This window comes from Sus scrofa, chromosome 14 (genome assembly GCF_000003025.6).
Source record: "Sus scrofa isolate TJ Tabasco breed Duroc chromosome 14, Sscrofa11.1, whole genome shotgun sequence".
In the NCBI taxonomy this organism is placed as follows: Eukaryota; Metazoa; Chordata; class Mammalia; order Artiodactyla; family Suidae; genus Sus; species Sus scrofa.
The window spans coordinates 46,999,804-47,027,152 of record NC_010456.5 but is presented as its reverse complement, the minus strand read 5'-3'; the positions used below and the strand labels follow the sequence as shown (position 1 = coordinate 47,027,152).

At 45.0% G+C, this 27,349-nt stretch overlaps 1 protein-coding gene and 1 long non-coding RNA gene across 12 annotated transcripts in view; one reads left to right on the top strand and one right to left on the bottom strand.

Moving 5' to 3' along the window:
* Nucleotides 1-23,693, top strand: part of LOC106505968 — a 69,180-nt gene extending 45,487 nt beyond the window's left edge. Inside the window, exon 2 of the long non-coding RNA XR_001300917.2 lies at nucleotides 23,503-23,693. This is a non-coding gene — a long non-coding RNA (uncharacterized LOC106505968). The remainder of the gene's footprint in view (nucleotides 1-23,502) is intronic.
* MTMR3 (myotubularin related protein 3) overlaps nucleotides 4,572-27,349 on the bottom strand; it is a 147,605-nt gene continuing 124,827 nt past the window's right edge. For 3 of the 11 annotated variants that reach the window (XM_005670799.3, XM_013983033.2, XM_013983034.2), the window contains 12 exons: nucleotides 25,269-25,474; nucleotides 24,628-24,759; nucleotides 23,537-23,648; nucleotides 20,107-20,302; nucleotides 19,119-19,304; nucleotides 15,110-15,280; nucleotides 13,755-13,900; nucleotides 11,186-12,581; nucleotides 9,950-10,060; nucleotides 9,394-9,482; nucleotides 8,629-8,655; nucleotides 4,572-6,721 (listed from right to left, as the gene is read on the bottom strand). In XM_005670799.3, coding sequence (XP_005670856.2) covers nucleotides 6,550-6,721; nucleotides 8,629-8,655; nucleotides 9,394-9,482; nucleotides 9,950-10,060; nucleotides 11,186-12,581; nucleotides 13,755-13,900; nucleotides 15,110-15,280; nucleotides 19,119-19,304; nucleotides 20,107-20,302; nucleotides 23,537-23,648; nucleotides 24,628-24,759; nucleotides 25,269-25,474 — 2,944 coding nt within the window. In that variant the 3' untranslated portion in view covers nucleotides 4,572-6,549. The remainder of the gene's footprint in view (nucleotides 6,722-8,628; nucleotides 8,656-9,393; nucleotides 9,483-9,949; nucleotides 10,061-11,185; nucleotides 12,582-13,754; nucleotides 13,901-15,109; nucleotides 15,281-19,118; nucleotides 19,305-20,106; nucleotides 20,303-23,536; nucleotides 23,649-24,627; nucleotides 24,760-25,268; nucleotides 25,475-27,349) is intronic. The other 8 variants (XM_001926519.6, XM_021073098.1, XM_005670801.3 and 5 more) reach the window with 5 other exon arrangements.

Genomic DNA, 27,349 nt, shown 5'->3' with positions numbered 1-27,349 from the left:
ACAACAGAGACTTAAATACATTCAGCCACCATGGGCACCTTTGGCATTGGAGACAGAGAGGAGGACTGGCTAAATGCAAGGTCTTCACTCCTTTTCCAACCTTGGACTTGCTCGCTTCCTAGAGAACTCAACCTGGGCCCAGGCCTGTGCTTCAGGTATCTGTGCTGCACAGAGCTAAGGCCCACCTTGCTCTGCCTCCCCTGCTTCTCAGCCTTGGTTTACATATCCTAGGGCTTGGCCTTTAGTCAGGAACCTAAAACTCATCAGCTCTTCAGTCAAATGAGGCCACATTAGTCCCCATGGGACTTGGGAGTTCTTAGTTGCCACCTCAATTCCAACAATGTTTCTTTTCTCTTGGCCCCCTTCCCATTGCTTTTAGAGGATTTTAAAGCAGCAGTGCACCGGTGTCCATTAAAAAAAAAAAAAAAATCTTTTAGGAGTTCCCATCGTGGCTCAGTGCTTAACGAATCCAACTGGGAACCATGAGGTTGCGGGTTCGATCCCAGGTCTCGCTCAGTGGGTTAAGGATCCAGTGTTGCCATGAGCTGTGGTGTAGGTCGCAGACGTGGCTCGAATTCCACGTTGCTGTGGCATAGGCCGGCAGCTGCAGCTCCATTTAGACCCCTAGCCTAAGAACCTCCATATGCTGTAAGAACAGCCCTAGAAAAGGAAAAAAAAATTTAAAGTTCATTTATTAGTGATACATTTATAACTTACTATAAAACTCAGAGCAGAATGTTACCTCTGTAAGGTGGAAGACCCAGCCAGGGCAGGGCCAGTCTCTTCTGGTTTTATCCACGGTGGGACAGCAAGCAGTGTCTGGCTCTGGTCATTCAGAGTGTCCAGCAGCAGCGAGAGACAGAAATGTCATCTCATTTCATGGATGGTGGGGAGGGGTACCCTCACCATCAATCCCCTGTGGCAAGTGCTCTGCTCCAGATGAGGAAATGCAGAGTTCCTCACCACCCACAGACAACTCAGCTAGTGCTCCAGGGCTGGGATTCCTACCCAGGTTTGTGAGCTCAGAAACCCAGGTTCTTTCCACCACATTAGTGGTTTTGAAACTGGCTTTTGTGCCAGTGTTTCAGAGGTTTCTCTGCAAACATTTGCTTCCAATGCCATCGTAAGTATTAAGAGTCATCCTCAAAATGTCACACAGCGAAACAGTAAGTTCCGTTAGTGTGCTTCTGCAGACTTCCTTCCCTGAAGTTGTTGATCCAGAGGAGTAGGCTTGGTGCTGGGACGGCCACACCCAGCTGCAATGCAGTGCTAATGGCTCTCACTGTAATTTTGGTGATTGTAACCTTTAGGTGTTTCTTACCTGATATACAGAAGATAAGGGCTGAAAGCAGGTATTGCATGTTCTGTTAATCTTTTTTTTTTTTTCTTCTAGTTTTGCCAATAACTAGACTGCAGATAAGCGTGATTACCACTTATATAGGTAACATCAGGATTTTTCCCTCTATACCATACCATACCAAACAGATTCACTAACTCATTTGCACTAGTCAAAAATGCTCCCCCCAGGAGTTCCCATTGTGGTTCAGCAGGTTAAGAATGCAACATAGCATCCATAAGGATGCTGGACTCGCTCAGTGGGTTAAGGATCTGGCATTGCCACAAGCAGCAGCATAGGTCGCAGATGCAGTGTTGCTCTGGCTGTGGCGTAGGCTGGCAGCCTAATTCAACCCCTAGCCTGGAAACTTCCATATGCCACAGCTGTGGCCTTAAAGGGGAAAAAAAAAAAAAAAAAAAAAAAGGGGAAAATGCTCACCACCCCTGCAAACCCACTGATTTAAGATATTATGATTTCATCTTAGTTCATGCTGTTAATATTTTATGTACCTGAAAGGTTAAAAAAAACAAAACCAAAATATTTGCTTATACTATCAAAACCTTTTGATTTTGGTTAGGCGGGCTCACAGTTTAAGTCTTTTGGTAAGTGACTACTTCGCTCTTCTCCAAGATCACTTTGGTAACTCAAAGAATCAGGCTAAAATAACTAACGCTACTTTCTGGAAGCCCAAAAGCACTGAGGGTGATAAGTCAGGAAATAATGTTTCTTATTCAGATTTTGCTGTTTATTCACTGGCAACCCTGGATGAATCTTTGCTACTCCCTGAATCTAGGTTTTCTCACCAAAGTGAGATTGGATTAAATCATTAATTTCAGACTTTTAAGCATCAAAACCTTTCTTCACATCAGATCTTACTTGGAAGCTTGATAGTGAATGGGATTGGAGCCTTGCTCTCCACAGAACAGCAAGAAAACCAGGAAATGACATGATCTTTGGCCCCCTCCCCCAAGGTCAGGATTTCAAGTTCCAGGCCTCTGAAACACAAATGCTAACTCCTGCTGCCCCTCCTGGCCAGGCCCCTCCTCCCTGTCTCTTGAGTAGACTAAGGCAGAACTGGTTTACTCATGACATGTGAAACACTAGTCACAAGCCTGACTCAAGAACCATAGTGGCAAGGGGCTGAACGAACAACTGTTTGTAGGTGAAAATGACATTTATTTAGTTTACAAGGTCACTGAGGCTACAGCAGAATCACTGCTGTTAAAACAGGCAGGCACTACTGTCAGCACAACACACTGTATTTCTTAACCAGGATCCAAGCCTCGTGGTTAAGTTTGCATTTAAAAAAAAGGGGGGGGGGATTAAAGGTCAATTTTAAATGCCAGTGTAAAACAAATTTCACTGAAAATATAATTGCAGCTGCTATGAGCATATAAGAGAAGCTAAGAACTTGGATATGTCAAAATAAAATATAATAGCAGCATTTAAAAACTTCGTAATTCCCATTTCAGAGGGTAACCCCTCTCCTTTCACTGCATGCCTCCAAATGACTGCCTAGCCTAGAAAAGCCTGAGTTGGACCAGGGAGGACCAAAGCGTCAGTGTGGTTGTATGCTGGGGGCGTTTAGGAGGCAGAGGCTTAGGAGCATAGCCTCCTACTACCTAGAAGCCTATCACACATTCTAGTCCTGCCCTCCAGACATCTCATCTGTAATCTCAACTTAGAACAAACGTTCTTAGAAAATGTGACTAGAAATTAAACAGGCAGGACACCTGCCATATTTGCTAAAACTCCAAATTGGAAAGTTAGTCACTTTGCTTCACAGCCCAGGGCCCATTAATATATTTATTTAGATCATTTTTAACTTGCTGTTAGGCCATCTCAAGGTCGCTGTTCACACTCTACTGCTTAGATCAAATCCATCCATTGATGGCCTAAAGAAAGCTGGCCCTGGCCTCGCTTAACTGCTTTTCTCCACATACAGCCCTCTTCCACTGGGTAGTTCCTTGCCTTTGACCACACTACGCAGGTCTCGCCAGCAGCCTGGCTCCCCATCTATAAGCCCCAAGGGCCTTGCTAGGTTCTACCAGTGCCTTTAGCTCAATGAGACCTCAGGAACAATAGCTTTGTGGAGACACACATTGGCTATGACACACAAGTTTTTACAAATTGGTCTGAACACAAGCTTGGCTCCCTGATGGACTAAAGGCAGCTGAAGTGGCACCTTCTCCCCCAGAGGACAGGCTAATTCTCAAGCACCTGCCAGACGGCACATGCAGCTCTCAGACTGGAACCATCTGAGCTATTTTTAAGTGTTTTTTGTTTTGTTTTGTGTGAGGTTTTTTTGGTGTTTTTTTTTTTTTTTTGGGGGGGGTGTACTTTTAGGCAGTGAGAACATCCAGAAAGTGACCTTGGAAGGCACTCAGGTGGCTCAGAGCTGGTCACTCGTCAGAGGCCAGCCAACTCACCACAGATGTGAGGCTGGCGACTCCATGGCTGGGTTCTCTTCAACTGTTACCTTCCCTAGGGAGGGACTGCCCCGTGATGGGAAGGGTGCCCAACAATGACACAGGAAAGAAAATACTTCTTTCGCAAAGAGCAGGAACTAGGAAGTGACTAGAAGCTATGGCCTTCTCAGCTGGTTACAGATCCAAGTAGGGTGGAGGTTCCTCCCTCTGTGTGAGGAGGAAGGGGACCTCTAGTTAGGCACATAATCCATTCACATCTAATTCAGTTTCTGCCCCTAAGGTCTTTCTGCCCACCCATATAAGTCTATCATCCAAGGACAGGCAGAGCAGAGGCACTTTCTAGCCACCCTCCCCACCTTTTCGTCTCCACTGCACGCAGGCCTCTGTGCTCACCTGCTGCTACTGGTGCACCTGAGGTCCCCTCTGGGTGGGGTGGGCCAAGGGGCCAGAGCACAGACTGCCCTGAAAGCAAAGCAACAGCAACCAAACAAAAAAGAGCCCAGAATACAGAGGTAGTTTTAATTACTGTTTGACACTCAGTTCTTCAGATAAAGAAGAATGGCTGATTGTCAAGATAGTAGACTGCTCTTTTTAGCTTTGGAGATGTTAGGGGCAAAAACCATCAAGGAAACGTGTGTGGGCACTGTGGTGCAGCTCCTTCCAAGGTCCAGGGTTGAAAAGAAATCTATTGTTTTCCTTTACCAAAGTTCACGTTCTCAGCAGCACCTCAAATTGCTTCTGTTAAAAGGGAAATGGGATGAAAGGAAACAAACTGCAGGGAAAAGAATTAGAACATTGTTAGCAAATGCTACCATGCGGAACACTAAACTTTATTCACTTTATTTATATATTTAACAGTTCTAAAGTATTTACTTCTTGCTTTGACAAAAATGAAAAATATAGGAGCACTGACTGACTCCTCTTTAGAAGAAAAGGGTTATATGTACAGCTACGGAGAGTTACGGTTCCTCCTTTACAAAGAAAAATATTAATAAAAAAGTGCTTCATTGATCAAAAAAGAGCTAAGAGCTGCAAGCATTTATTCACACTGTACACCAGACCCAAGAAACCCGTATCATAACCTCTTGGCACCTGTCACTAGGAACTGCACAATCTTCAATTAGACTGACTTCTCCCTACCTGCAAGGCCAGACCACACACAGAGTGCGGAGAAGAACTTACACCCTGTTTCACTAAATTCAAATTCCAAGCAACCTGCTGCCACTGGGAAGTCAAAGACGTTCTCAGATGCTCTTGGCTTTTGCCTGGACTGATAACTCCAGGAAAGGCTTCTGGCCACATCTTAACTACACCCAGGTGCACCCAGGAGCCACCTTCCTGAGACACAACTTGCCCTTGGCCAGGGAACTGCATCCAAAGGGTCAGGAGAGTTCCCCAGCCTTGCCCCCACTGCACACCACAATCTGCTGTGACAGCAGCTTTTAGCAGAGCCAAGCATGGCCCTTCCCCCAAGAGGGAGGGCAAGCACAAAACATGGATGCCAAGATCATAAAACACAAACCTTAACTCCTCTCCACCCTTCTCTATATCTACCTCCACCAAATATTCTTGATTTAAGGCTCTTTTTGGACCACATCAAAGCTGAGGAAAGGTGCTTCATGTCTCTTACAGGCTGTGTCACTTCTCTAAGGAACACTGCAGAATAGAGAAGTGGGCCCTCACTGCAGGCCAGCAGCATAGGAGCAGGGCAGTGGGACCGCTGGGCCCTTCCCACTGCTCTAAGGGGAGGTGGAGGGAGGCTGATTCTATGGGACATGCTCCCTTTTCATGATGATTGCACTCTGAAAGGCTGAGTCTACCCCTTAAGGGGGAGATCCATGATTTGTTTGGTTTGGGAGTGGGGAATTTTTGGAACCCTGAGTCTGGATTTCCCTGTGCTGGCCAAGAAGAGATTGTTTGGGGGACCAGGTCCTGAAAGGGGTTTCCAGGTGTTTCCGGGCTCGGAGCATACTTTGGCCTTGACCACAGCAGGACACTGCACTCTGGCCAGTCTGCCCTCTCATGACTGAGGGTAGAGGCTACACAGCCTGCTGAGGTGGGTAGACCATCGACAGTGAAGGGATGGTCAAGGTATAAAAAGAATCCCATTGGGAAGAAGAGGCTGGCCACCCATTCCCAGTTCTCTTGCCTTGGAGCATACCCTCTCCTTCCCCAAAGGCCTAAAGAGTCTCACTAACTGTGTGCCTCTCCCCCCAAATGCCAATCCCATTTATCTGCTGTGGGGTAGGATTCTCATGAGGGAGCAGACACCCAGAGCACTGTTCATCAGGCAGATGCCTTCAGTGTCCTCAGAAGCAAAGGTTTTGCCAACCAGTCTGATGTGGCAGCAGTGTGAGGAACAGTCACAAATGTCAGCATTGACTGTATTCCCTGCTCATTATCTCAGGCCTCCACTCTAACTCAACCAGCCTCCTCCCATCCTGAGAAACCAAGCCAACCCTCAGCACCACCTGGCAGCAGGCAGCTCAACAATTATAGGGAACCTGGCAACCTCTGGTTTTTCATAAAAAAAAAAAAGTTTTTTTTTTTTTTAAGACAACCAGGAGAAGCAGAGGGAGGACAAAAAATGAAGAGAAAAAAAATAGGGGGTGGCAGGTGGGGAATCAATCTACAATCCAGTGGTACATCCCAAATTTCCATCACTCTGCACAGTTGGTTCCATGTCCCCATTCCAAAGTGCACGGGCTTCTTGGTCTGCCCAGGCTTTGTGGGCCTGTCAGAGGAAGAGTAGCTTGGCCTCTGCCCACCCCAGGTCACTAAGCTTCAGTTTGAAGTGGCAGCAATGGGCTTATCCAGTTCAAGGTCAATGCTGGAGCTTGTGGGATGCAGGCTGCTATAGCAAGACTTGCACACGCGACTAGGTTCAAAGAGCTGTTGGCTGGGAACTGGAACCTTCTGGTTACAACAACTGGAGCAGAATACATTCCCACAATTCCTTGAGAAGAAACAAAAACAGTGTTAGTTTCAGTAGAGATGTGAGGTGGGGAAACAACTTCAAAAGACAAGAGCTTTATCGTTCATAATTCAGATGTGCTGGAGACTCCTCTAAAGTCACTCTTTTGTCTGTCTACTGAGGAAGAAACCAGGCAGGGAGAGATCCTGACTTAGCATAGTCACCCATCACTTTCACATTAGGGCCAAGGACACCTGACTGCCTCACCACTACAGCTCAAGGTTACCAAGTGTGAAGACGCTGCTCAAGAGAAATCTGTGAGAACAAATGGGCCCAAGGCAGAAGGCGGCTGCTACCTCAATGGGAAAGTCTCGGCCCAGGAAAACCCAATGGCCACACCCACCTGGGCAATGGCCTTGTGTAGCTTGCAATCCATCACACAGAGGCCAGAGTCCAACAGAACTGCCTCTGAGCCACTAAGATGAAAGAAACTCCCCGTCCAGCTGGGGATTCAGGAGAGCCTTGCACCCAAAGGCTCAGAGGCAGCAACATAAATAGACTGCTGCCATCTAGGACTGCTTTGCTGCCAGCATGCAAAGCCAAGAGACAAGCAACCAGTGACACATGCTTAGGGTGAAAGGACAAGAGCACAGATGAACACACGTGCATACACACCCCCTATTAGGTGTCAGTCAGTCACGGCTCACTCCCCTGCCCCCATGCATCTCCAAGGAGTATCAATTCTAACTGAAGGCCTGACTATACCCAGGCCCCTGGCCTCTCTCCTCTCCTCCATTTGAAAGCTCAGCTCTGCTGCATCTGAGCAGCACAGGTTTATACCCCCAAACAGATGTCCTTCACAGCTAACAGGAAAGGGAACTGGCAGAGGATGAGTTTCTGCTCCCCTACAACTCCACTTGAGTGTGAGTGGGGGTTTTAAAATCAATACCAATGAACCCAAGAATAGGAGACACTGAGGAGCCCGATGCAGCCTGCCAGACACTTAGGGCAGGCATCGAAAGGGAAATCATCCTTCTTAGCCAGCAGCACTCACTACCTTTTCATTTATGCTCCTCAGAAAGGAAACCCAGTGCTGGATTAAGGACCATTTAAGTACAGAAGAGAGAATACTAAATACCCTTTAGGGACAAAAGAAAACCACAAAAGGAAAAGGCTAGACAAGGGGCAATTAAAGGACAGAGAACTGAAATATGTAAAACACACAAGACTTCATCTTCTAGAACCCAGTGAGTACTTCACAACTGTTTCTGAAAAGCCATGAATCAGCAAGAACCTGTGGTTACAGAGAAAAATGATCTAAATCTATTTCTGAATGTGTACATTTATTTAGCATACCTGCTGCAATTCAGCTCAAAAGGCTGCCATGAATTTGATCAGTCAAGCTTTCCCTATCTGTGACTTCTTTCAGGGTATTCTGATAGACCCTAAGTGAAGTTTTCATGCTTACACAATCTTCCATGCTAACAGTTCTCTGGCAAGACCACCTCCATTCAGTTCTAGGCTCTTATTTAAAAAAAAAAAAAAAAAAAAAGCAGTGATGCCATTTGACTTGAAAGTCACCAGCATCATTCTGGCATCTCAATGAATGATTGACCCAGAAGAAATGCTCTAAAACCCCTCAACTGGCTATTCCACAAGACCAGCCCCTGCTGAAGCAATGCTGTTTGTCATAAGCAAGATGACTTTAGCGGGCCTGTGCAGAAGTCAGCAGGGCACCCGTGGCTGCAACCTGCCTCGGCTCTAATGGTCTCCTCGGCCAGGTGCTGGGGTCCTCCCGCACCCCCTCACCCCTGGGCCCACCTGCCTGCCTACACTCCCAGCCCCAAGCTTCATCCCAATGAGTGCAGAGAAGGGAAAATGGCGGCGTTAGTGTGGAGAAGTTATTGTAGATGTGCAGACATCACACAAAGGTTGTTGCAAATGCTCACCACGTTTGATCAACACGGTCAGTGTCCCTGCAAGGAGGGGAGAAAAAGCTCAGAGGAGAAGCCAACTGAAGACATTTGGGCCTAGGGTGAGGGTGGGAGATGAGAGTCCTAGAAGCATTCTCACTAGACAAGAGGTGGCTCTGTTTTCAATCCAGGTCCACTTGTGCCGATAAGCTATGTCCCAATTCAGATAAAATTCCTATTCCGAGAACACTGAGCATCCTTCAGTCACCACCCCAGCTGGGGCAAAGCATTCCTAGCAACTCACTACCCCAACCAAGAAAGAAAGAAATCAGGAGCCTTATAGATTGAAGACTATTATCAGCAATCCCCCCTCAACAAGTATGGTGTCAGGGAACAGGGTAAGGAGTAGGAAATGAGATTCCCTGCCCATAGCAGGAAAATCATTTTTGCTCACAGCAGCCATGCTGAATAGGAAGAAATTTTATTCTAGGGGTAAGAAATGGTGGTTTGAGTGCTGATGGCTATTGCCCCACCAATCCAGGAAGCAAAATCAAAACAAAAAGGGACATCATTTGCCCATTTCAAAATTTACTCACAATCATTCTAAAATGAAAGACACCAAATACAGTTCTGCAAACACCAATTTCAGAGGCACAAAAAGTCAGTCGAGGTCTTGTAGACCCTGAGGTCTGCCTGAGAACACTGCCAGCCAGATGATTTCACCTCTCCATCCTGCAAGCTCTGTGGACCAAATCTCAGCCCCTGCACCCATGCCCACCCTACCACACATCCCAATGGTACCTGCAGTGGTGCTTCCTACTGGCAAGCCAGAAGGCACTATCACACGCATAGCAGTGGGCAGCCAGGTGGTCAGGGAGCCATCGAGTCATCTGTAAAACATAGGGGCCAGCTTAGTTTCAGGAGATGGGCCATCCAGCTGGAGCCAGCAGAGCCATGCTGGGGGCAGCAAGAGTCACAAGGACCACACTGGCTCAAGTGGCACCAGCCCAATAGGTCTGTTGTCAGCAGTACAAGAAAGGCGTCCAAATCGTTTCCCTGGAAGGGACTCCAAGCTCTCCTGAGATCGAGTGGCAGGCAACAGCACCCAGGGTCGCTATGAGAGCTGGCAAGGCTCTAGTTCATAGAGGCAATGAGGAGAGAGGGCTGGCTTGCTGAGTCTCCCTGGCTCAGAAATTCTAGGCTTGATGGGAATTCACAGGTGCTGAGATTCAGAGAGGCTCAAGACTAAATGTGCTGTGAGGTCATTTCTTGGCCGGGGCAGGGGCAAGAATGGGGGTAGAGAAGAACCGCAGAACAGTTATATGGGTGGCACTCAGAACAGGGGCTGAGCCTGTACCTCCGTGTCCTGTTTATCCACCTGCTCCCAGCTGGCTTCAGAGAAAATCTCTGTGCTGCAGCGAGACAAACAGTTCTGATCCAGATTGCTTTCCGAGTCGGGAATTGAGGTCTGTTGGCAAACAAACACAGCTGAACAGAATGAACCTGGTCTCCTCCCAGAAGAAGAAAGGACTTGGCAAAGAAAGGAGTACTGGGGACTTTGGACAGGCCCGGGTTTTAAGGCTGCTGAATCTCTAGGTGCCTCAGCCACGAAGAACTGGGTTGAGCAGGTGCAGAGACAGGGCTAAGCTCAGCTGGAAGAGAGATACACAGGTCTAAGGCTGTGTGCAGTGCTTCTGGAGTGGAAAGACAGGCCATGGGTTCCAGGAAGTGGGTGAGGCAGAAGTGACCAGGGTGGAGTGGGAACTGTGTCAGCTGCTCCAGGGGGCTGTCAATTCAACCCTGCCACTTACATCTGTGTGCTGAAACTGAGTGCTTTGGGCATGTCCTTTTTCTGAAGGACTCTTTGGGAAAATGAGAAACCATCATTGGAATAAAGGAAAAACCAAGAAGTGAGCTGGAATTGAAAGTCATTGGATGAGCCCGCCTTTAATGTATGCTGACTGCTTCAGAGCCAGACTCACACTTGAACACATCAAGTCAGACACACCAGTACATGGCGTGCCTCCTTAAAAATGTCCCCTCAGGTACCCCCCACTTCCAGTCGCCAGGCCCCATCAGCACTAACTCCCAATAGTGCTAGTACCAACCCTTCTGCCCATTTTGACTGCCATCGCATGGCACTGGGTGGGAACAAGTATCTATTTAAAAAAGAACTAAACCCTTCACAGTTACTGCCCATGCTGGGGGTGGGGCTGGTTAATTATTCACTAGCTACTGGGGCAGAAGAGACACTATATTTTGACAGGAAGGTTTGGGATGTTGCCCTACAAATGTCCTTCTGCCCAGGAGTTGAAGTTTTTCTTAAAATGTATGATCCTTTCTCCAAAGAGAATTGACCAACCATAGAGTGAGTGCTAACTCTCTTCCTTATGCTGTCTGGACAGGATACTCATAAAAAGTAAGCAAAGCAGAAAGAAAAGAAGTCCCCTCACTGCCCATCACCTGGCTGAGGCTGATCTTCAGCCTCTCTCAACAGGACTACTCTGGACCTTTCTAATTCTTTTAAAAAATCTGTAAAAAGGGTGCCCCAGTTCAGTGGGCCCTCTCTCCCTGCACACCATGGTGTACTCACCACTTCATCCCCAAAGTCCCCATTGAAGCGCAGGGAGCTGGTCAGATACTGGCTCTCTAGGCGACTCCTCAACTCCTGGACCTGTTTCTTCAAGGTCTCCACTTCCTGCTGGTGGCCTGACTCAATCTGACGCAGGCGCTGCTGGATTGTGTCCGTGTACACAGGCATGCCATCATCGTCCAGGTGGCTACGGGAAGGCTGATCAGGGCTGCCAGCTGCAGACGGCCTCCCCGAGTAACTGTGCAGCCACTTGTGGTACAAGTTCCTCGAGGGTAAGTGGGCAGAGCTGCAGCTTGTAGCAGACAGCTGGCGACTCAGTGAGTCCTTGCTCCTACCAGCTTCCCCATTAGCGCAGTGCCCATTGGGGGTGGGGTACTTCTGGAGGGTACTATGCCCTGGGGGCTGCTCTGAGGCCTTATTTTCAGTCTCAGGGGCACCATTGCATACAAGGCCCTCTTTACATTCAGCTAAAGGCAAGGCACAAGGAGAATGTGCTGGGCTGTGGGTGCTGCCAGGAGAAGTCCTATGCACCACAGATCCCACCTGGGGCCTTTCAGCCAGGCTCCTCTCCAAAAGCCTGGGCTCCATGGCTTGAGGAAGCACGAACTTGCCACTGAACCTGCCACTGTTTACCAGGCAAGATCTGTGATGGCCTTGGGGCCCACTTTCTGACTTCATTTTATCCTCTATTAACAAGTCCATGGAACTGTCCACGTTTGGTCCTCTGGCCTCAAGTGGGACTTGGGAGGGCAGAGAACTTGACTGTGAGGTACCATAACCAACTTCTGCATCTACTGGGATTGGAAGGACTGCTTCCTCCCTATCCTCTGCCATAGCTCCTATTCGAGACTGTTCCACAGGGACCTCTTGGACATCCTCTCCCCTGGGGGTCTCCTGGAGAGAACTGGGGAGAACACTGTGCCCACCCTGCTGCTCAGGAATACCCAGAGGAAGGCTGGTGCCTGGCTGGCTGCTCAAAGCATCATCACCCAGTTCTGGCTCTTGTTGAAATACAATGGCTGGGCCCTCAGGGGTCTTTCTCCTGCTCTCCTTTTCTAAAAGAGCCTCCTCTTTGACCTCCTGCATCCCCCTGTGAGCAGGGTCCTCTATCCCACTCTCCTCTTTGGTGGCCTCTTGCAAAATGTTCTCCATCTGCCCCTCAGCCACTCCAGCTGCAACAGATAGCTCAGCCCCAGCCAGCACTTTGGTTGGTTTCCCCAAGCTGTCAGGATCTAGAGGCTCCTCTCCAGGACCAGCCAGGGTGCTCAGTTCCAGTGAACGCCGGTGCTCTTGCCACTTCTCATTCAGGCTCGGGTCACTGCTGCGCCGGCTAGTGAGAGGCACTGTGTTGTCGCAGGCTGTGGTCAGATTGTCAAATGATCTAGTCTTTGGTAGCCTAAAGAAAGTTTGGGGGAAATGAGAATCTGAGGCTATCCAGAGGGAAGTGGGAGACAATACATTTCAACAGTCATTTCATAACTAGCTTCATCACAGCTACTCAAGGAGCCATGGCATATCTAGGGTGAGGCTTAGACTGCAGGAAGATGAAGCTCCAAGATGAGTCCTTCTATTCCTCTGGCACCACACCTACACTATACCCAACATATACAAATAAGCTAACAGCAAATGCTCTCTTAAAAAAAAAGACATTCTTGGAGTTCCCATCGTAGCGTAGCAGAAATGAATCCAACTAGAAACCATGAGGCTATGGGTTCGATCCCTGGCCTCCTTCAGTGGGTTAAGGATCCAGCACTGCCGTGAGCTGTGGTTGTGGTGTAGTCACAGATGCAGCTAGGATCTGACATTGCTGGGGCTGTGGTGTAGGCCGGCAGCTGTAGCTCTGATTAGACCCCTAGCCTGGGAACCTCTATATGCCACGGAGTGGCCCAAAAAAGCAAAATAAATAAATAAAATAATAATAAATAAAAAAACATTCTTCATGATACTGCTGTTTCTCAATTAGTGGCAAAGTAAAGTAGCAGTGCTGATTTTCTGCTATTACAATATTTTTAATTATTATTTATCAGACTGAATTCAATAAGCTAATTCATACGTTGCAAAGTCAAACTTTTTATCATCTGAAGTCATCTGCCTTTATAAGCCCAAGACAACAAATCACAGCAGAGAGGCAGCAACACAGAGCAATTGCTGAAATTCAAGCTAGAGAGTCACAAGGAACCCAGAGGAGGAGTTCCCTTGTGGCTCAGCAGTTTAAGGAGCTGGCAGCATTACTGCTATGGCTTGGGTTCAATCCCTAGCTCAGGAACTTCTGCATGCTGTATGTGCTGCAAAACAAACAGTAAACACCCAGAGAAACACCACTTGAGAAACTGCTTGGTGCATGCAGCAGAGCCATGTAGCAACAGGGCCCAATACTCTACAGAAAATGAGGTTTTTACAGCCTCATAGCCCAAAATCCTTACACTTTCCCTAAGAAAACTTCAAAGATCAATGAAATGTGTGCAGCTTGACAATGTCATGATCTCCAATCATCCCTGGGTATATATAGCGTAGCACAAGAATACAACCACAAAGGATCTGAGGTCTTGGCATCAGCCTCAGGGCTCACCGACTCAGGGGCGGATCCTCAGAGCTGGTGCCAGGGCCTGGGTATGGTGCACAGCTGTCGTCCACAGGGGTAGACGGGGATGGGCAGGGCAGGTACACCGCACTCCATAGCATCAGGTTACGCACATGGCACACAGGATACAGCACCTAAGGAAAGTGCAAGTGGGCAGGTTAAATGAGTTCCAACAAGTCTGTCAGAAACATCCAGAAATGAGGGTGAAGAATAAAGACCAAGTAGAAATGCCCAGCAGTCCTGTACAGTCTGAAGGGCATTAGTGACAGTGGGTGCAGATGCAGCTCTATCTCCCAAAAGGACCTATAGAGAACTAGGAATTGGGGTTGGTGGGATTTTTCATCTAAGAGCCCCTATGGCTGTGAAAATGTCAAAAAAAAATTTTTAATCCATTTTTCATTAGTCATTTCTAGGTCATCTTTACTGAATGACTGGCTTTTCTCAGTCTACTTTGTTGCTTTACGGCTCAAGTGAGTCATTCTGCTAGATGATGATTGTTCCCTGTTAAAAAAGCTTGGCTTCCAAAGACATGTCAAACCTGTTTTAAAGGATCATCTAACTTACTTATAAGAAAAGGAAGGAATTTTCCTTATGTATTGTTACTTCCCCACCAGGCAGAGAAGAGAGAGAAGCAGCTAGCTTCAATCTTTCCTTGAACTACCTAATTGTACTAAGACATTAATTAATAGTCTAGCAAAGCAATTTAACTCCTGATTAGCCTCCTTGTGACTTTAGAATTTCAGATGCATTCTCACTAAGGGAATGGTACCACGTACTAATGCACAGATTTAAGTGCTTCCTTTCCTCTGTTCCTTTGAGGAAAAAAGTCTTAAAGGGCCTGCCATTTCTCCATGTGACTAGAGAATCACACAGACGCACACACTAGTGTCACAAAGTTTTCTGTTTTCTGAGACAGAAGCTATAGAGGGCATTATTGTCTGCTGACACTGGAAGGGTGCTGGGGGCCTAATGGCAGCTCCTTCTGTGCTCTCAGGGGCATCCAGGGAACAACTTAAGTGCTTCCTCCTCTTGTGAACAGAACATGCTAAGAGTAAGTTAAGATCTGGCAGAGGTGCGTAAAAGACTAATATCTAGAGCGGCAAAGTAGAGATGGTATTAAATCTAACTGCCCTAAACAAAGAGTAGTCAGAAGCAAGGCAGAGCATCACCAGAAAGTATCAGCATCTTTCTTAGGCAGAGTGGTTGGGGGAAAAAAATGGAACCAACCCATCCAGAGACAATTAGAGGCCTTCAAGGAAAGTCACTTCTCAAAAAGGCTCCCGTATATCCTCATCCCCAAATTCATCCTGCTCATCAGAGAGAAAAGGCTAAAGGATACGTACGGCTTCTGACTGAGAGGAATACAGTAGGTTTTTGAAAGCCTTGTTGCCCGCCCGAAGCAGCGACCACACAGAACATGTCCGTTCCTGAGTATGCTTTTCTCCTCTCTCCTTGGCGTTGTTGCACAGGAATGTTCCAAAGAGGCAGGAATAGGTATGTTGCACCAGTTTCACCTGTGGGAGTCCAATGAGGCAAAATCAAGCAGTGGATACACATTTTCTGGGGAAGGTCAGCGTAGCTGAGCCACCTTCCCCAACATCCTTGATGTGTACTTCAGTTCATAACGGGTAAAGATGGGGCAACCAAGTAAGCCACCCAATCGCAGCCTCCTCACAACCCCAACCACTGTCACTCCTGAGTCAAGAAAGCAAAGACAGTGCTGTCGCCCCCATCCTCTTGGCCTCCTTGGCACAGTCTCTGAGGTCCTAATTAACAGCCACTCATATAAACTGGGCCCAGGAGCAGTTGTGCAACCCAAGTCTGAACTAAAAGCACATTTCTCAACAACTTTAATTCAATAAGTTGCTATTGAACATCTCACATACCCTAGACATTTCTATGGGTGCTGGATAGGCACCCACAGAATGAGAAGATAGCTCTACTGCCCTGGTGGAGCTTGCTCTAGTTGTGGGGGAGGGGTAACCAGGTCTATGAACAATAAGGCAGGGTAAGAGGGACAGAGCACACACAGGGTAGTGCGTAAGCCCTCACTAGTGGAATCTTTTGGAAATGAGAGCACAGGTCATACTGCACTTTCGGGACAGGGTGGGGGGCTGCTCCAGCCAGAGTCGACTGCAAGCATAATGGTCTTGAGGTGAGCACAGGCTAGCAATTTCTGAGGAACTGAGGAGGCCAGTGTACTGAGACTGAAGGACACGGTATGAGGTGGAGGATAGGAGGAAATGAGCCTAGATGGGTAACCTGAGAGCCATGCAGGCCACTTTAAGGACTGACTTTTATTCTGTGTGAAACAGAAAGTCATCAGAGGTTTCTTGACAGAGTAATGACACAGTCTGCATTATGTTTTATTTTTTTGTTGTCTTCTTTTTGGGCCACACCACCTGTGGCATATGGAGGTTCCCAGGCTAGGGGTCTAATTAAGACTACTTGCCAGCCTACACCACAGCCACAGCAATGAGGGATCTGAGCCTCATCTGCAACCTACACCACAGCTCATGGCAATGCCAACCCTTAACCCACCAAGCAAGGCCAGGGATTGAACCTGCGTCCTCATGGATACCAGTCAGATTTGTTTCTGCTGGGCCACGAAGGGAACTCCAATCGGGTTTTAAGATACATTCTAAAAGCAGAGCTACAGAATCTTTTGGCAGACTGAACGTGCAATATGAAAGAAAGGAGAGTTGAGTATAGTATCAAGTTTTGGCCCTAAATGAATCAAAGGACTGAGTTTCCATTTGGTGAGAGAGAAGATCAGGTTTTGGAGTGGAGAGATTTAAGAATAGAAAACTAAGTTTTGAACATGTTAAGTATGAAATGCCATTAAGACATTCAAGTGGAGATACTGAGTGGTCACAAGTGGGTATGAGTTTGGAATTAATGAAGCTGAGAGAGAGAGAGAGATCTAAGCTGAGGATATACACATGTGCGAATCACTATAGCAATTAAAGCCAACAAATTAAATGAAATCCCTAGATCAGGAGGCTGAGCTCTTGGGGGCATTCCAACATTCTGAACTGGGGAGGCAGAGAGAACCAGCAAAGGAGACAAGAAGGACCAGCTGGTGAAGCAGAGGAGAGCTAAGAGTGCACAGTGGAAGTCAAGTGAACAAAGTATTTGAGGAAAGTGAATAAACTGAGCCGAACATTGATGGATAAAAGAAGATGAAGACATTCAACAAAAGGTACAAACTTTCAGTAAGTTGGGAGGATATAATGTAGAGCATGGTGACTAGAGGTTAATAAGACTGTTCTGTGTATTTGAAAGTTGCCAAGAGAGTACATCTTAGAAGTTCTCATTGCAAGAAAAAAACTTTCTAACTATGTATGGTGACAGATATTAACTACATTTTTGTGGTAATCTTTTAGCAATATATACAAATATCAAATCTTTGTTGTATACCTGATACTAATGTATTACATATCAATTACACTGCAACTGTTTAAAGAAAAGATGATTGAGAATTGATCATTGGTTTGGCAACATGAAGGTCACTGATGACCTTAACAAGAGCAGCTCTGATAAAGTGGTGAGGTGAACACCTGATTGGACTGGGTTTAAAAGAACAGGAGGAGGAGTTCCTATCGTGGCCCAGGGTTAACAAACCTGACCAGCATCCATGAGGATGTGGCCTTGCTCAGTGGGTTAAGGATCCAGCATTGCTGTGAGCTGTGGTGTAGGTCACAGACACGGCTTGGATCCCAAGTTCCTGTGGCTATGGTGTAGGCTGGCAGCTACAGCTCCAATTCAACCCCTAGCCTGGGAACTTCCATATGCTGCAAGTGTGGGCCTAAAAAAAAGAGAAAAAGACCAAAAAATAAAAATAAATAAAAGCAAACAGGAGAACAGTTTGAGTAAATTTAGAAAACTTGAAGAGCTCTGCTGTAAAGAAATGAGAGATGAGAAATGCGGTAATAGCTAGAGGAGGATGCAGGACCCGGAAAGGCTGTGATGAAGACAGGGGAGAGGGTTGGGTGGGGAAAGGAAGGATTGGGAGTTTGGTATTAGCAGAGGCAAACTATTACACATAAGATAGATAAACAAGATCTTACTGTATAGCACAGGGACCTACAGTCAAACCCTGTGATAAACCATAATGAGAGAGAATATGAAAGAGAATATATATATACATATATATACACATATGTACATACATATATGAGTTCCCGCCTTGGCACAGCAGAAACGAATCCAACTAGGAACCATGAGGTTGCGGGTTCAATCCCTGGCCTCACTCAGTGGGTTAGGATCCAGCGTTGCCATGAGCTGTGGTGTAGGTCACAGATGCAGCTCGGATCCGGCATTGCTGTGGCTGTGGTGTAGGCCAGCAGCTGTAGCTCCAATTAGACCCCTAGCCTGGGAACCTCCATGTGCTGTGGATACGGCCCTAAAAAGACCAAATAATAAATAAATAAATAATAAAAAATATGAGTATATATGTGTGTATATATATACATATGTATATGTGGGTCACTTTGTTACACAGCAGAAATTAATACAACATTGTAAATCAACCACCTCAATACACTTTTTTTTTAAAGCTGAAAGACAGGTTGTGATAAAGCAGCACATCCCATACTTGTATGCTGACAGCAATGATCTGGTAAAGAGGGAAATATGATGATGCAGAAGGCAGGGAGGAGAAATGTTGGAACTCTGAAGCTCCTCAGGAGAGGAGGGAGGGGCTGGAAGAGGGGAAAGATAGCTTCTCTTCCTTCAAAGGACAGGGAGCACAGAGTATAGAACAGATGCAGAAGGGTTGGTATATGCACTAGAGGGAGCAGATGACAGTCTACTGTTCCTAACTACTATTTAGCACTTCTATCATCCTTTTTCAATGGTTTTCTGGTTTTGTCTTGGGGTTTTTTTGGTCTTTTTAGGGCCACAACCATGGCACATGGAAGTTCCCAGGCTAAGGGTCAACGGGAGCCATGGATGCCAGCCTACACCACAGCCTCAGCAATACCAGATCTGAGCTGCATCTGTGACCTACATTATAGCTTACAGCAATGCCGGATCCTTAACCCACCAAGAGAGGCCAGGGATCGAACTCACATCCTCATGGATATTAGGCAGGTTCTTAACCCGCTGAGCCACAACGGGAACTCCCTCTATCATCCTTTAAAAGCCAAATTTAGACTTTACGCCAACTTAGTAGTATATCTAGATTCACAAAATAAACCCTTGTTTAATACAGCTATTTTAAAATTAAAAATGGAAGAATGGCCCCTTAAGTTGTAGAAAGGATGTGAAAACTGGCACGCTAACATTTGCATTGATACCCCTATGAATTTAGAAGGTCCCCAAAACGAAGAATCACAAGCCCAAACTCACAAGGAATGCTTCATTGAACTCAAAAGAGCACGGAAATTGCCTCTGAAGTTGATGAACGCAGTCAAGCCACTGCAAAAACACTGGGCAACGCTCGTTCAGATCATCTGAGTTCTCCCCATGACCACACCGGTCAGCAAACTTGTGGCCAAAATCTAGCCACTCCATCTCCACGAGGACCTGGAAACCCTGTGGGGAAGCACCCAGGAGAGACAATTTGTGCTTGATTATCCAAACAATAACTGTCCTGAGCCTTACGTCACCATCAACAGTGATACTTTTAGCAGCCTCCTGCTGAGTCTAAGCCCAAGCCCATCAGGAGCCCCTAACCCAGCCCCAATGCCAAAGAATGGGAGACATGCTTATGGCAATTTCCCAATTCCCTCAACTCCCTTCCATAATCATCAAAAGGGTGGTAACTAAGCATTTATCTAAGTCTTGAGACTACTTATATTTTCAGCCTTTCATTCACTGTTAAAGTTTCCCCCCTAGATATTTCAATAATTTAATTTCTATCTTTCAAGTTATACTTACAAAGTCATGTTTGTAAAATCTTTCCCACCCCAGATTTACAAATATCTAGGCTATCTTTATTGGTTTCCTTGTTTCTTAAACCCAAGAGGTGATTATTTCAAAATAGAGTTCTTTCTCCATGGAACACTGTGGTGATATCTAGACCCATTAATAATAAACAAGTCAAGATTCTTCTGTAAAAGTCCCACTCCCCTGGGGTTAGCCAAAACTTTTCCAAGTAGTGACATACTACAAAGGAAAACATGTCTGTATTATCAATATCCTGTAATCCACAATCTACCCCATTTTAAGAGGCACAAGAACTGTGGTAGGTACCACTACACTTTAGTTCAAGGTAAAGAAACAATGATTCGAAAACAACAAAATATCACTTTCATTGGACCTAACCATTTCAACCAAAACCAACTGTAAAATCCTCCAAGGTCTCCTCAACTCACCCTAAAGTACCAAATCCTACCTCTATGGTTCGGTAATAAGGATCCAGCAAGAGCTTAGCCAATGCCACAATCTGGGGGGTGCGGTCCCAGCCATCTGAGCAGTGGGCTAGCACTGGTCGCTGATCACGATCCACAGCATGCACTACCAGAAGTGCTGACTTCAGAAGCACAGAGAGGTGATGGAGCCATTTTGTGCTTTCAAGAGCTGAGAGCCAACTGCAAAGATAAACAGAAAGGGATGTGGAAATGCTAATTTTTATGATATGCTGAATATGCCAAATACCTGTCACATTAAAAAGCAATTCTCAAAGACTTTTCCCTCCCAATAAAACACTGCCAAAACAAGCAGAAGATCTGTCTTTATAAAGCATGTACAAAGATGAGACTCAAGACCTACTATGCAGCAGAGGAGAGCCTTAGGAATAGGATAGTAATCAACAGAGCCACCTTTGGTTCCAAAAATCTTATTGCTAATTTCCCAGATAGAATATTTAAATTTTTTCAGCCCATAATAGTTATATCTATCCAGTACAAGAAAAGTAGTTCTTTCTGGAATCTTCTCCGTAAATAAATAAATGCAGCCACTCTGAGATGGAAAGCAGAAGTTCTTACATTTAATGATCAGCAGTTCTACCCAACAAGTTCCAGAAAGAAAAAAAGAAAAGAAACAAAGAAAGCTCAAAATAAAAGTATGTCTATAACAAGATATAAGCTGGATGCCACATTCAAAAACATTGCAGACAACATCACTTACTACCCACACCCTAACACCTACCACTGCTCAAGTTTTAAATGTCTACAGATTAAAACTGGATGGGCTCAAACTAGGATTTTTTTTTTTTTTTTTTGGTCTTTTTAGGGCCACACCCGCAGCATATGCAGCTTCCCAGGCTAGGGGTCTAATCAGAGCCACAGCTGCCAGCCTATGCCACAGCCACACCAGATGCTAGCCAAGTCTGTGACCTATACCACAGCTCATGACAGTGCCAGATCCTTAACCCACTGAGCAAGGCCAGGGATCATACCCACAACCTCAAGGTTCCTAGTCAGATTCATTTCTGTTGTGCCATGACGGGAACTCCCCAAACTAATGATTTAGACTTGCACAAACAAGTACAACAATGGTTACAGTCTATGCTTAATGCAGGATTCAACAGGTATCTAGAAAAACCTTTTTTCAGGCCTTGAGGAAGTATCAGATCCCAAGAATTGCTCCTTGGGAGTAATCACAAGCTAATCACAACTGGTTTTTTAGCTGTGTTACAGTTTCTTGCGCCCTTCCATGAATTCTACTTCCCAACCCCCACAAAAAACTCCAATTTCCTGAAAATGCAATCAGATTTGTAATTAAGACCATAGTCTAGTCCTTCAAACACTGAGTCAGAGAAGGGAATAAATACTTCTATCAGGGGACTATGAGAAGGCTTTTGCCAAGACTAGTCTATAAAAGCCTATTAAACCTTGGGGAATGAGTATGAATTTTTGGAATTGTCCAAAGACAGTGCTTCCAAGCAAACAGACAACAGAATGTACTGCAAAAGCATTGGCTTTACATGGATTCACCTTTTCTACTGGCCAGACTGATTCCCCAGAGGGCAGACAATGTGTCTCAGACATAGCTATATTCCCCGTACAGTGCCTACCATACACTGAAACTTCCTACTTTTTAAATCATGGATTTAAAAAAATTCTATCTCATGACTTTTATCTCCTACTAGAAACCTGAAAAGCATTTTTTGCTTGTGGATTGACTATTTGTTCTCATTCCTCACACAGTCTTGAAACCTAACTAATCTAAACTAAAGGTTTAGGCTTGGCAGAACATATACTAAGTCATCTCCTGGCCCCCTGGAGAAGTAGTCAATGAGAACCTAGTTCTCTTGAACCTGACTGAACTGTTCTTGTAAGAACCAGGAGATGTTGTCCATGCCTAACACAGAAGTGGCACTCCCAAATCTGCCAAGAGGAGGTGTCAAGAGACTCTCTAACTCCCTTGTCCTAGTCTCAAAAGCTGAGGTAGCAACATTTCATGCCCTAGCCCTCCATAACCACAGACAAGTGTCAGGAAGACTGCTTTACAGCTGGTCCTACCACTGCCATAGCTTCAAGAACATATCATGGTAATGTTCTTGTCCACAAGGGAAGCTTCAGTACTGCATTATGACCTGTTGCCAAACACAGACAAAGCATTTTCTTCTTCCTTTACAAACCCCTCCTCCCCGACATTCATTTGGACCAAGCAAGGACTAATTGGGTCTTTTTTAAAAAGAGTTTAAAAAACAGCTTTTTAAGGAAAAAATTTTAACTTATGGAAGATATTAGAGATGAAGTAGTATAGACTATCCCGCTTATTTCATAGACAGGAAAAACGGATATCCACAGCAATTAAGCCACTTGTCCTAAGTTACACAGTCAAATCAGTAGCAGATCTCCTGAATCCTCAGCCAGGCTCTTTCTATACCCCACCTTTAGGGAAGAGAGTCCTCTTAACTGATTTCTGAAAATGTGTAGCAGATACAAGTTGCAAATTCCCAAAGCAAGGCAGTAATCTCATTTCTTCAGTGAGGCTTTTCCCCAAGGACAACTGCTTCACCCTCTGGGCTGATTGCAACTATGATGAATTTAATCACTTGCTACCAGGAGTTAGTACAATAAATAAATAAATAAAAGAATACTGCAAAACTGATCCAATCGTGAGATCTACTGAACAAAACCCAGGGAAACACCTATGGGTTCTAGCACAAACATCAGAGAAAATTGTCTTCTCTGGCACTATTTCTGGTTTCTTGAAATAGTGAAACAAGGGTTTTTAAATATTCATCTGTCCATATTTGTTTTACAGAGCATTCCCCCAATTTATCTTGTATTCAAACAGTTCCCCTGGGGGGTGGGATGTTATTTCACCTTCCTCACAGCAAACGCCAGCCATTCATTTTAAATAAGCAATAAAAAAAATTATGGTAATTTTCTTAGTAAATAAAAAGTTAGTTTAGAAATCAGAAGCAAATGTAAAAGGAACTGCCTTAATGGCAAGTTTAAAGAAAGTTTAATAGCCCTTTTCAAACCATGATAAATTTTTACTCTTCATGATAAAATATTTCCGTTCATAATAGCAGATTAAGTGTTACTATAGGTGTCAGAAAACAAAGAAATTACTCTGGGTCAAAACATGTAGAAGAAAAGGAATAGGTCTCAGGAAAAAATAAGAAAGCAATGCTGTTCTCAGGGCTGACATCTGTTCATTGCTGAACATTTTTAAATCTTTCAAAGAGCTAGATTTCCCTCCCAGCTCCTCCTCTGCACTATATGCTATTAACACAGGAAGGAGAATACCCACCAGAGTCTGAAAGTAAAAAAAAATTTACCAATAAACAGAAAGATACCTTTCAAATTCCTTTTTTTTTTTTTTTTTAAAGCACTGCAAAATTAAAGCCAAGACCAAGGTCTTACTTTCCTGGATCTGGCATCTGTGTGCACAGCAATCGCAGAGACTGAAAACTTCTCCGAATTGAATGAATATTTGCCATCCCCATAAACACAACTTCACAGTTCGGGTAATACTCTGGAGAGAATACAATAAAGAAAACACAAATATGTTGAATTCTAAGTCCACATGACCAAATTTAAAAGAAGCAAACTGGATATAAAACAAACCCGCTGCAGCTGTTAACTAATGAAACTCCAATGTTCTGACGCCTATTAGCCAGTCTATTATGAGGAAAACAGTGGTTGATTTTTAGCTCTTTTCAAAAAGGAAGGTTAGATTTGTAAAGAAAATACTGACATAAAACAGAAGTTTTTCTTTCTTCTTCTTCTTCTTTTTTTTTTTTTTAAATCCATATACTTCCATCTTACCCTGGGTTTACTTCTTGGGCCTCTTTTAACTTGCATCTCTGGAATCTGGAATCTCTTTGAAAAGAACCTAGCAGAACAATGTATTTCCTGCATTCAAATTTCACCTTGGTACAATTGCTTTTAATTTCCAGCTTAGATCACATCTAAATAAGGAGCTCAGTGCCTCTATCTGCCCCATCAGCACCAAAGAGGCCCTCCTTGGAGAAAGCCAGTATTCAAACAGTAGGGGTGTTAGAGATCAGGATAGAGGTGCTTTGCTAGTTTTGTATTTACTGCTTCAATTTCCATCCCAGGTTTTCTAAGTAGAAGCCATAAAAGGAATTTTCTGTGAGGCCTGTGATGAGCATACCCACTGTCCAACAAAAAGCTTTTTTAGAAGGCTGAGAAATTGAGCTGCTAAAAAAAGCTTCAAATATGAACAGACTTCATTATGGGAAAGGATTTACTTTCCTTATCACCTATAAAGGCTGGCATAGGGGAGGAAGTTTATTTGGTTTCACTGTACTTCCTCCTCCATTTCTCCTCTGAAAAGAGCATACAGTGTTAAGAATCCAAAGAGCTCTGACTCTGAGACAGGTTGAGGATCATGGCTTTCCATTCATTTCAGATTGAGAACTTAGACCCAGTTGGGCATGGACTGAACTCACAAGGACGAAGGGTTAGAGACAAGGTTCTGTGCACCTCACCTGGGCATTCACAGCCTCCTCCTTTGGCTCGGTTTGCCACAGCTGCTGCATAGGAGCGTGCATCCAAGATCAAAAGCTTCTGTGGTTGAATGGCTAAACTCTCTGCTCCTGAAGCATTTGACAGAGAAGAATCTAGGGACAACAGAAGCAGGAAGGAAAAACAAAATGAACCTGTCTCTCCCCAGAACTGTTGCAAAAGAACCACCACAAGCACTTACTACAGCACCCAAAAATTTCAATTAAGTGAAATCCACCTTGACAAGAACTACCTTAATACAAAAGGACTTATCCTTAGTTTTCTATTTTGCCTGTGCTCTCTATACCTCATTTCTACATCTGTAGTCCTAGAATGACTACAACATAATCTTTCATGACCGGCAGACACTGCAGGCCCCCTATCACATACGTATTCCACTCTTGTCAAAATGGCAAGAAAGACAGCAAACATTCTAGTCCTCTCAAACCAAATTTGAAACAGAGGGTTTTCTGGTTCTCTGTCAAGAACCATGATTCCTCAAACGATTCTATCATGAAGCTTCGCTCTCTTCTATGAAACAAATTCTATGTCTTATAAAGCCATTTCAAGAAAAGGTTCTCAGATGCTATAAAAATTGCTGCCACAAGTCCAGGGAGCACCTTACCAAACTCCACATCAGAAAGGTCTCCTGCATTGGGGAAGTCTCGAGGATTGTTCCTAGTTGACAGCTTGCTGCCACTTGATCGGGAGTCAGAGGCACAAGCTTTGGCTACTGACTGCACCAGGTGCTCATCATCGGCGTTTCGCCAGCCCCACCAGCTGACCTCCGGCTGTCCACAGCGCGCAATGACAGCTCCATTGCTCTGGTGCCTGTGCAGGGAACATGACAACAACTATACCAATCCCAGCGGCCCCATTCATATGTTCTGTGCTCATACAAAAAGTGAGATAGTAGATTTGAAGTGCCTTAATGAACAACTTGATTACAAGTAAGTGATGGGTTGGCTTCAAGTCCTTTCATGGCAGAAATCTTATATAGCAAAAAAGACTAACAAAACCTACCTACCTAGATCTTTCTTGATTATCATACCATTTTAGAGACCTTTTTAGAATAACCAACAAAATGATAAATGTGCGTTCTTTTTTTGTCTTTTTGCCTTTTCTTGAGCCGCTCCCGAGGCATATGGAGGTTCCCAGGCTAGGGGTCTAATTGGAGCCGTAGCCACTGGCCTATGCCAGAGCCACAGCAATGCGGGATCGAGCCGCGTCTGTGACCTACACCACAGCTCATGGCAACGCCAGATCCTTAACCCACTGAGCAAGGGCAGGGATCGAACCGCAACCTCATGGCTCCTAGTCGGATTCGTTAACCACTGCACCATGACGGGAACTCCAAATGTGTGTTCTTTTTTTTTGGCCACACCTGTGGCATGTGCAAGTTCCTGGGCCAGGGACTGAATCCATGCCACAACAGCGACTCGAGCTGAACAACATTGGATCCTTAACCCACTGCACCACAAGAGAATTCCTGATAAATGTGTATTCTTAGAGAAAACAAATTAATATTCATAAAGAAGATATCTGAATCTTTAATTTTTGGGAAATCAGGTAAAAATTAAGCTACAAATACCACACACTAAATCTGCTACTTAATAATGAAGCATTGATCTCTCATTTTTAATACTACACCAGCATATCCTAACATAACAGATGCTGAAACAAACATTTGTTTCCTGACTTTTCTTTTTCTTTCTTTTTCTCCCTTTTCGTTCTAGGGCCACACCTGCAGCATATGGAAGTTCCCAGGCAAGGAGTCAAACTGAAGCTGCAGCTGTAGGCCTACACCACAGCCACACCAGATCCGAGCCACATCTGTTACCTCCCACAGAGCTTGCAGCAATGCCAAATCCTTAACCTACTGACTGAGGCCAGGGATTGAACCCACATCATCATGGACACTATGTTGGGTTCTTAACTCCCAGAGCCACAACAGGAACCACTGACTTGAGGAACCACTGTAGCATCTGTGCATTATGGCTAGCCTAAGGATTCTTTCCAAAACAAGATCCCACATTTGGGACTGAAATACTTACCTGACCTACAGTGACTGTTTTACAAAATCTCCTGAGATTTCATGAATCAAAAATTGCTCTTATGTGCCAAATAGCCCAACAAGCCAGCTACTGTTCCTTAAACTCTCGGAAGAAAATAAACAGTATAAACCTCAATAAGCCATACTCCGATAAGATCCTTTTTCAAGAAATAAGATCAGAAATCATACTCATAGTCCACCTCAAGATGCTATTAAAATCCAAACTTTTCCTAATTAGGAATTTTAGGCAATTTTAGCAACTAAAACAGTGATAAAGGTAATGTGTTATTTAACAATAAAAGGAATCAAGTTCTGATATTTGTTACAACATGGATGAACCTTGAGTATGTTATGCTCCAGAGTGAAAGCAGTCACAAAAGACCACATATTTTATAATTCTATTTATGTAACGTATCCAGAATAGGCAAATCTATAGAGACAGATTGTAAACTTACTGTTAACCCAGAGCTAGAGAGCTTGGGGAGGGAACGGAGAATGATTACTAATGGGTCTGGAACTGTGTTTTATTTCCTACACCCATGGCATATGGAAGTTCCCAGGCCAGGGATCAATTCTAAGCCTTGGCTGCAACCTGAGCTGCAGCAACACCAGATCCTTAACCCACTCCATCCAGCCAGGGATGAGACTCAAAC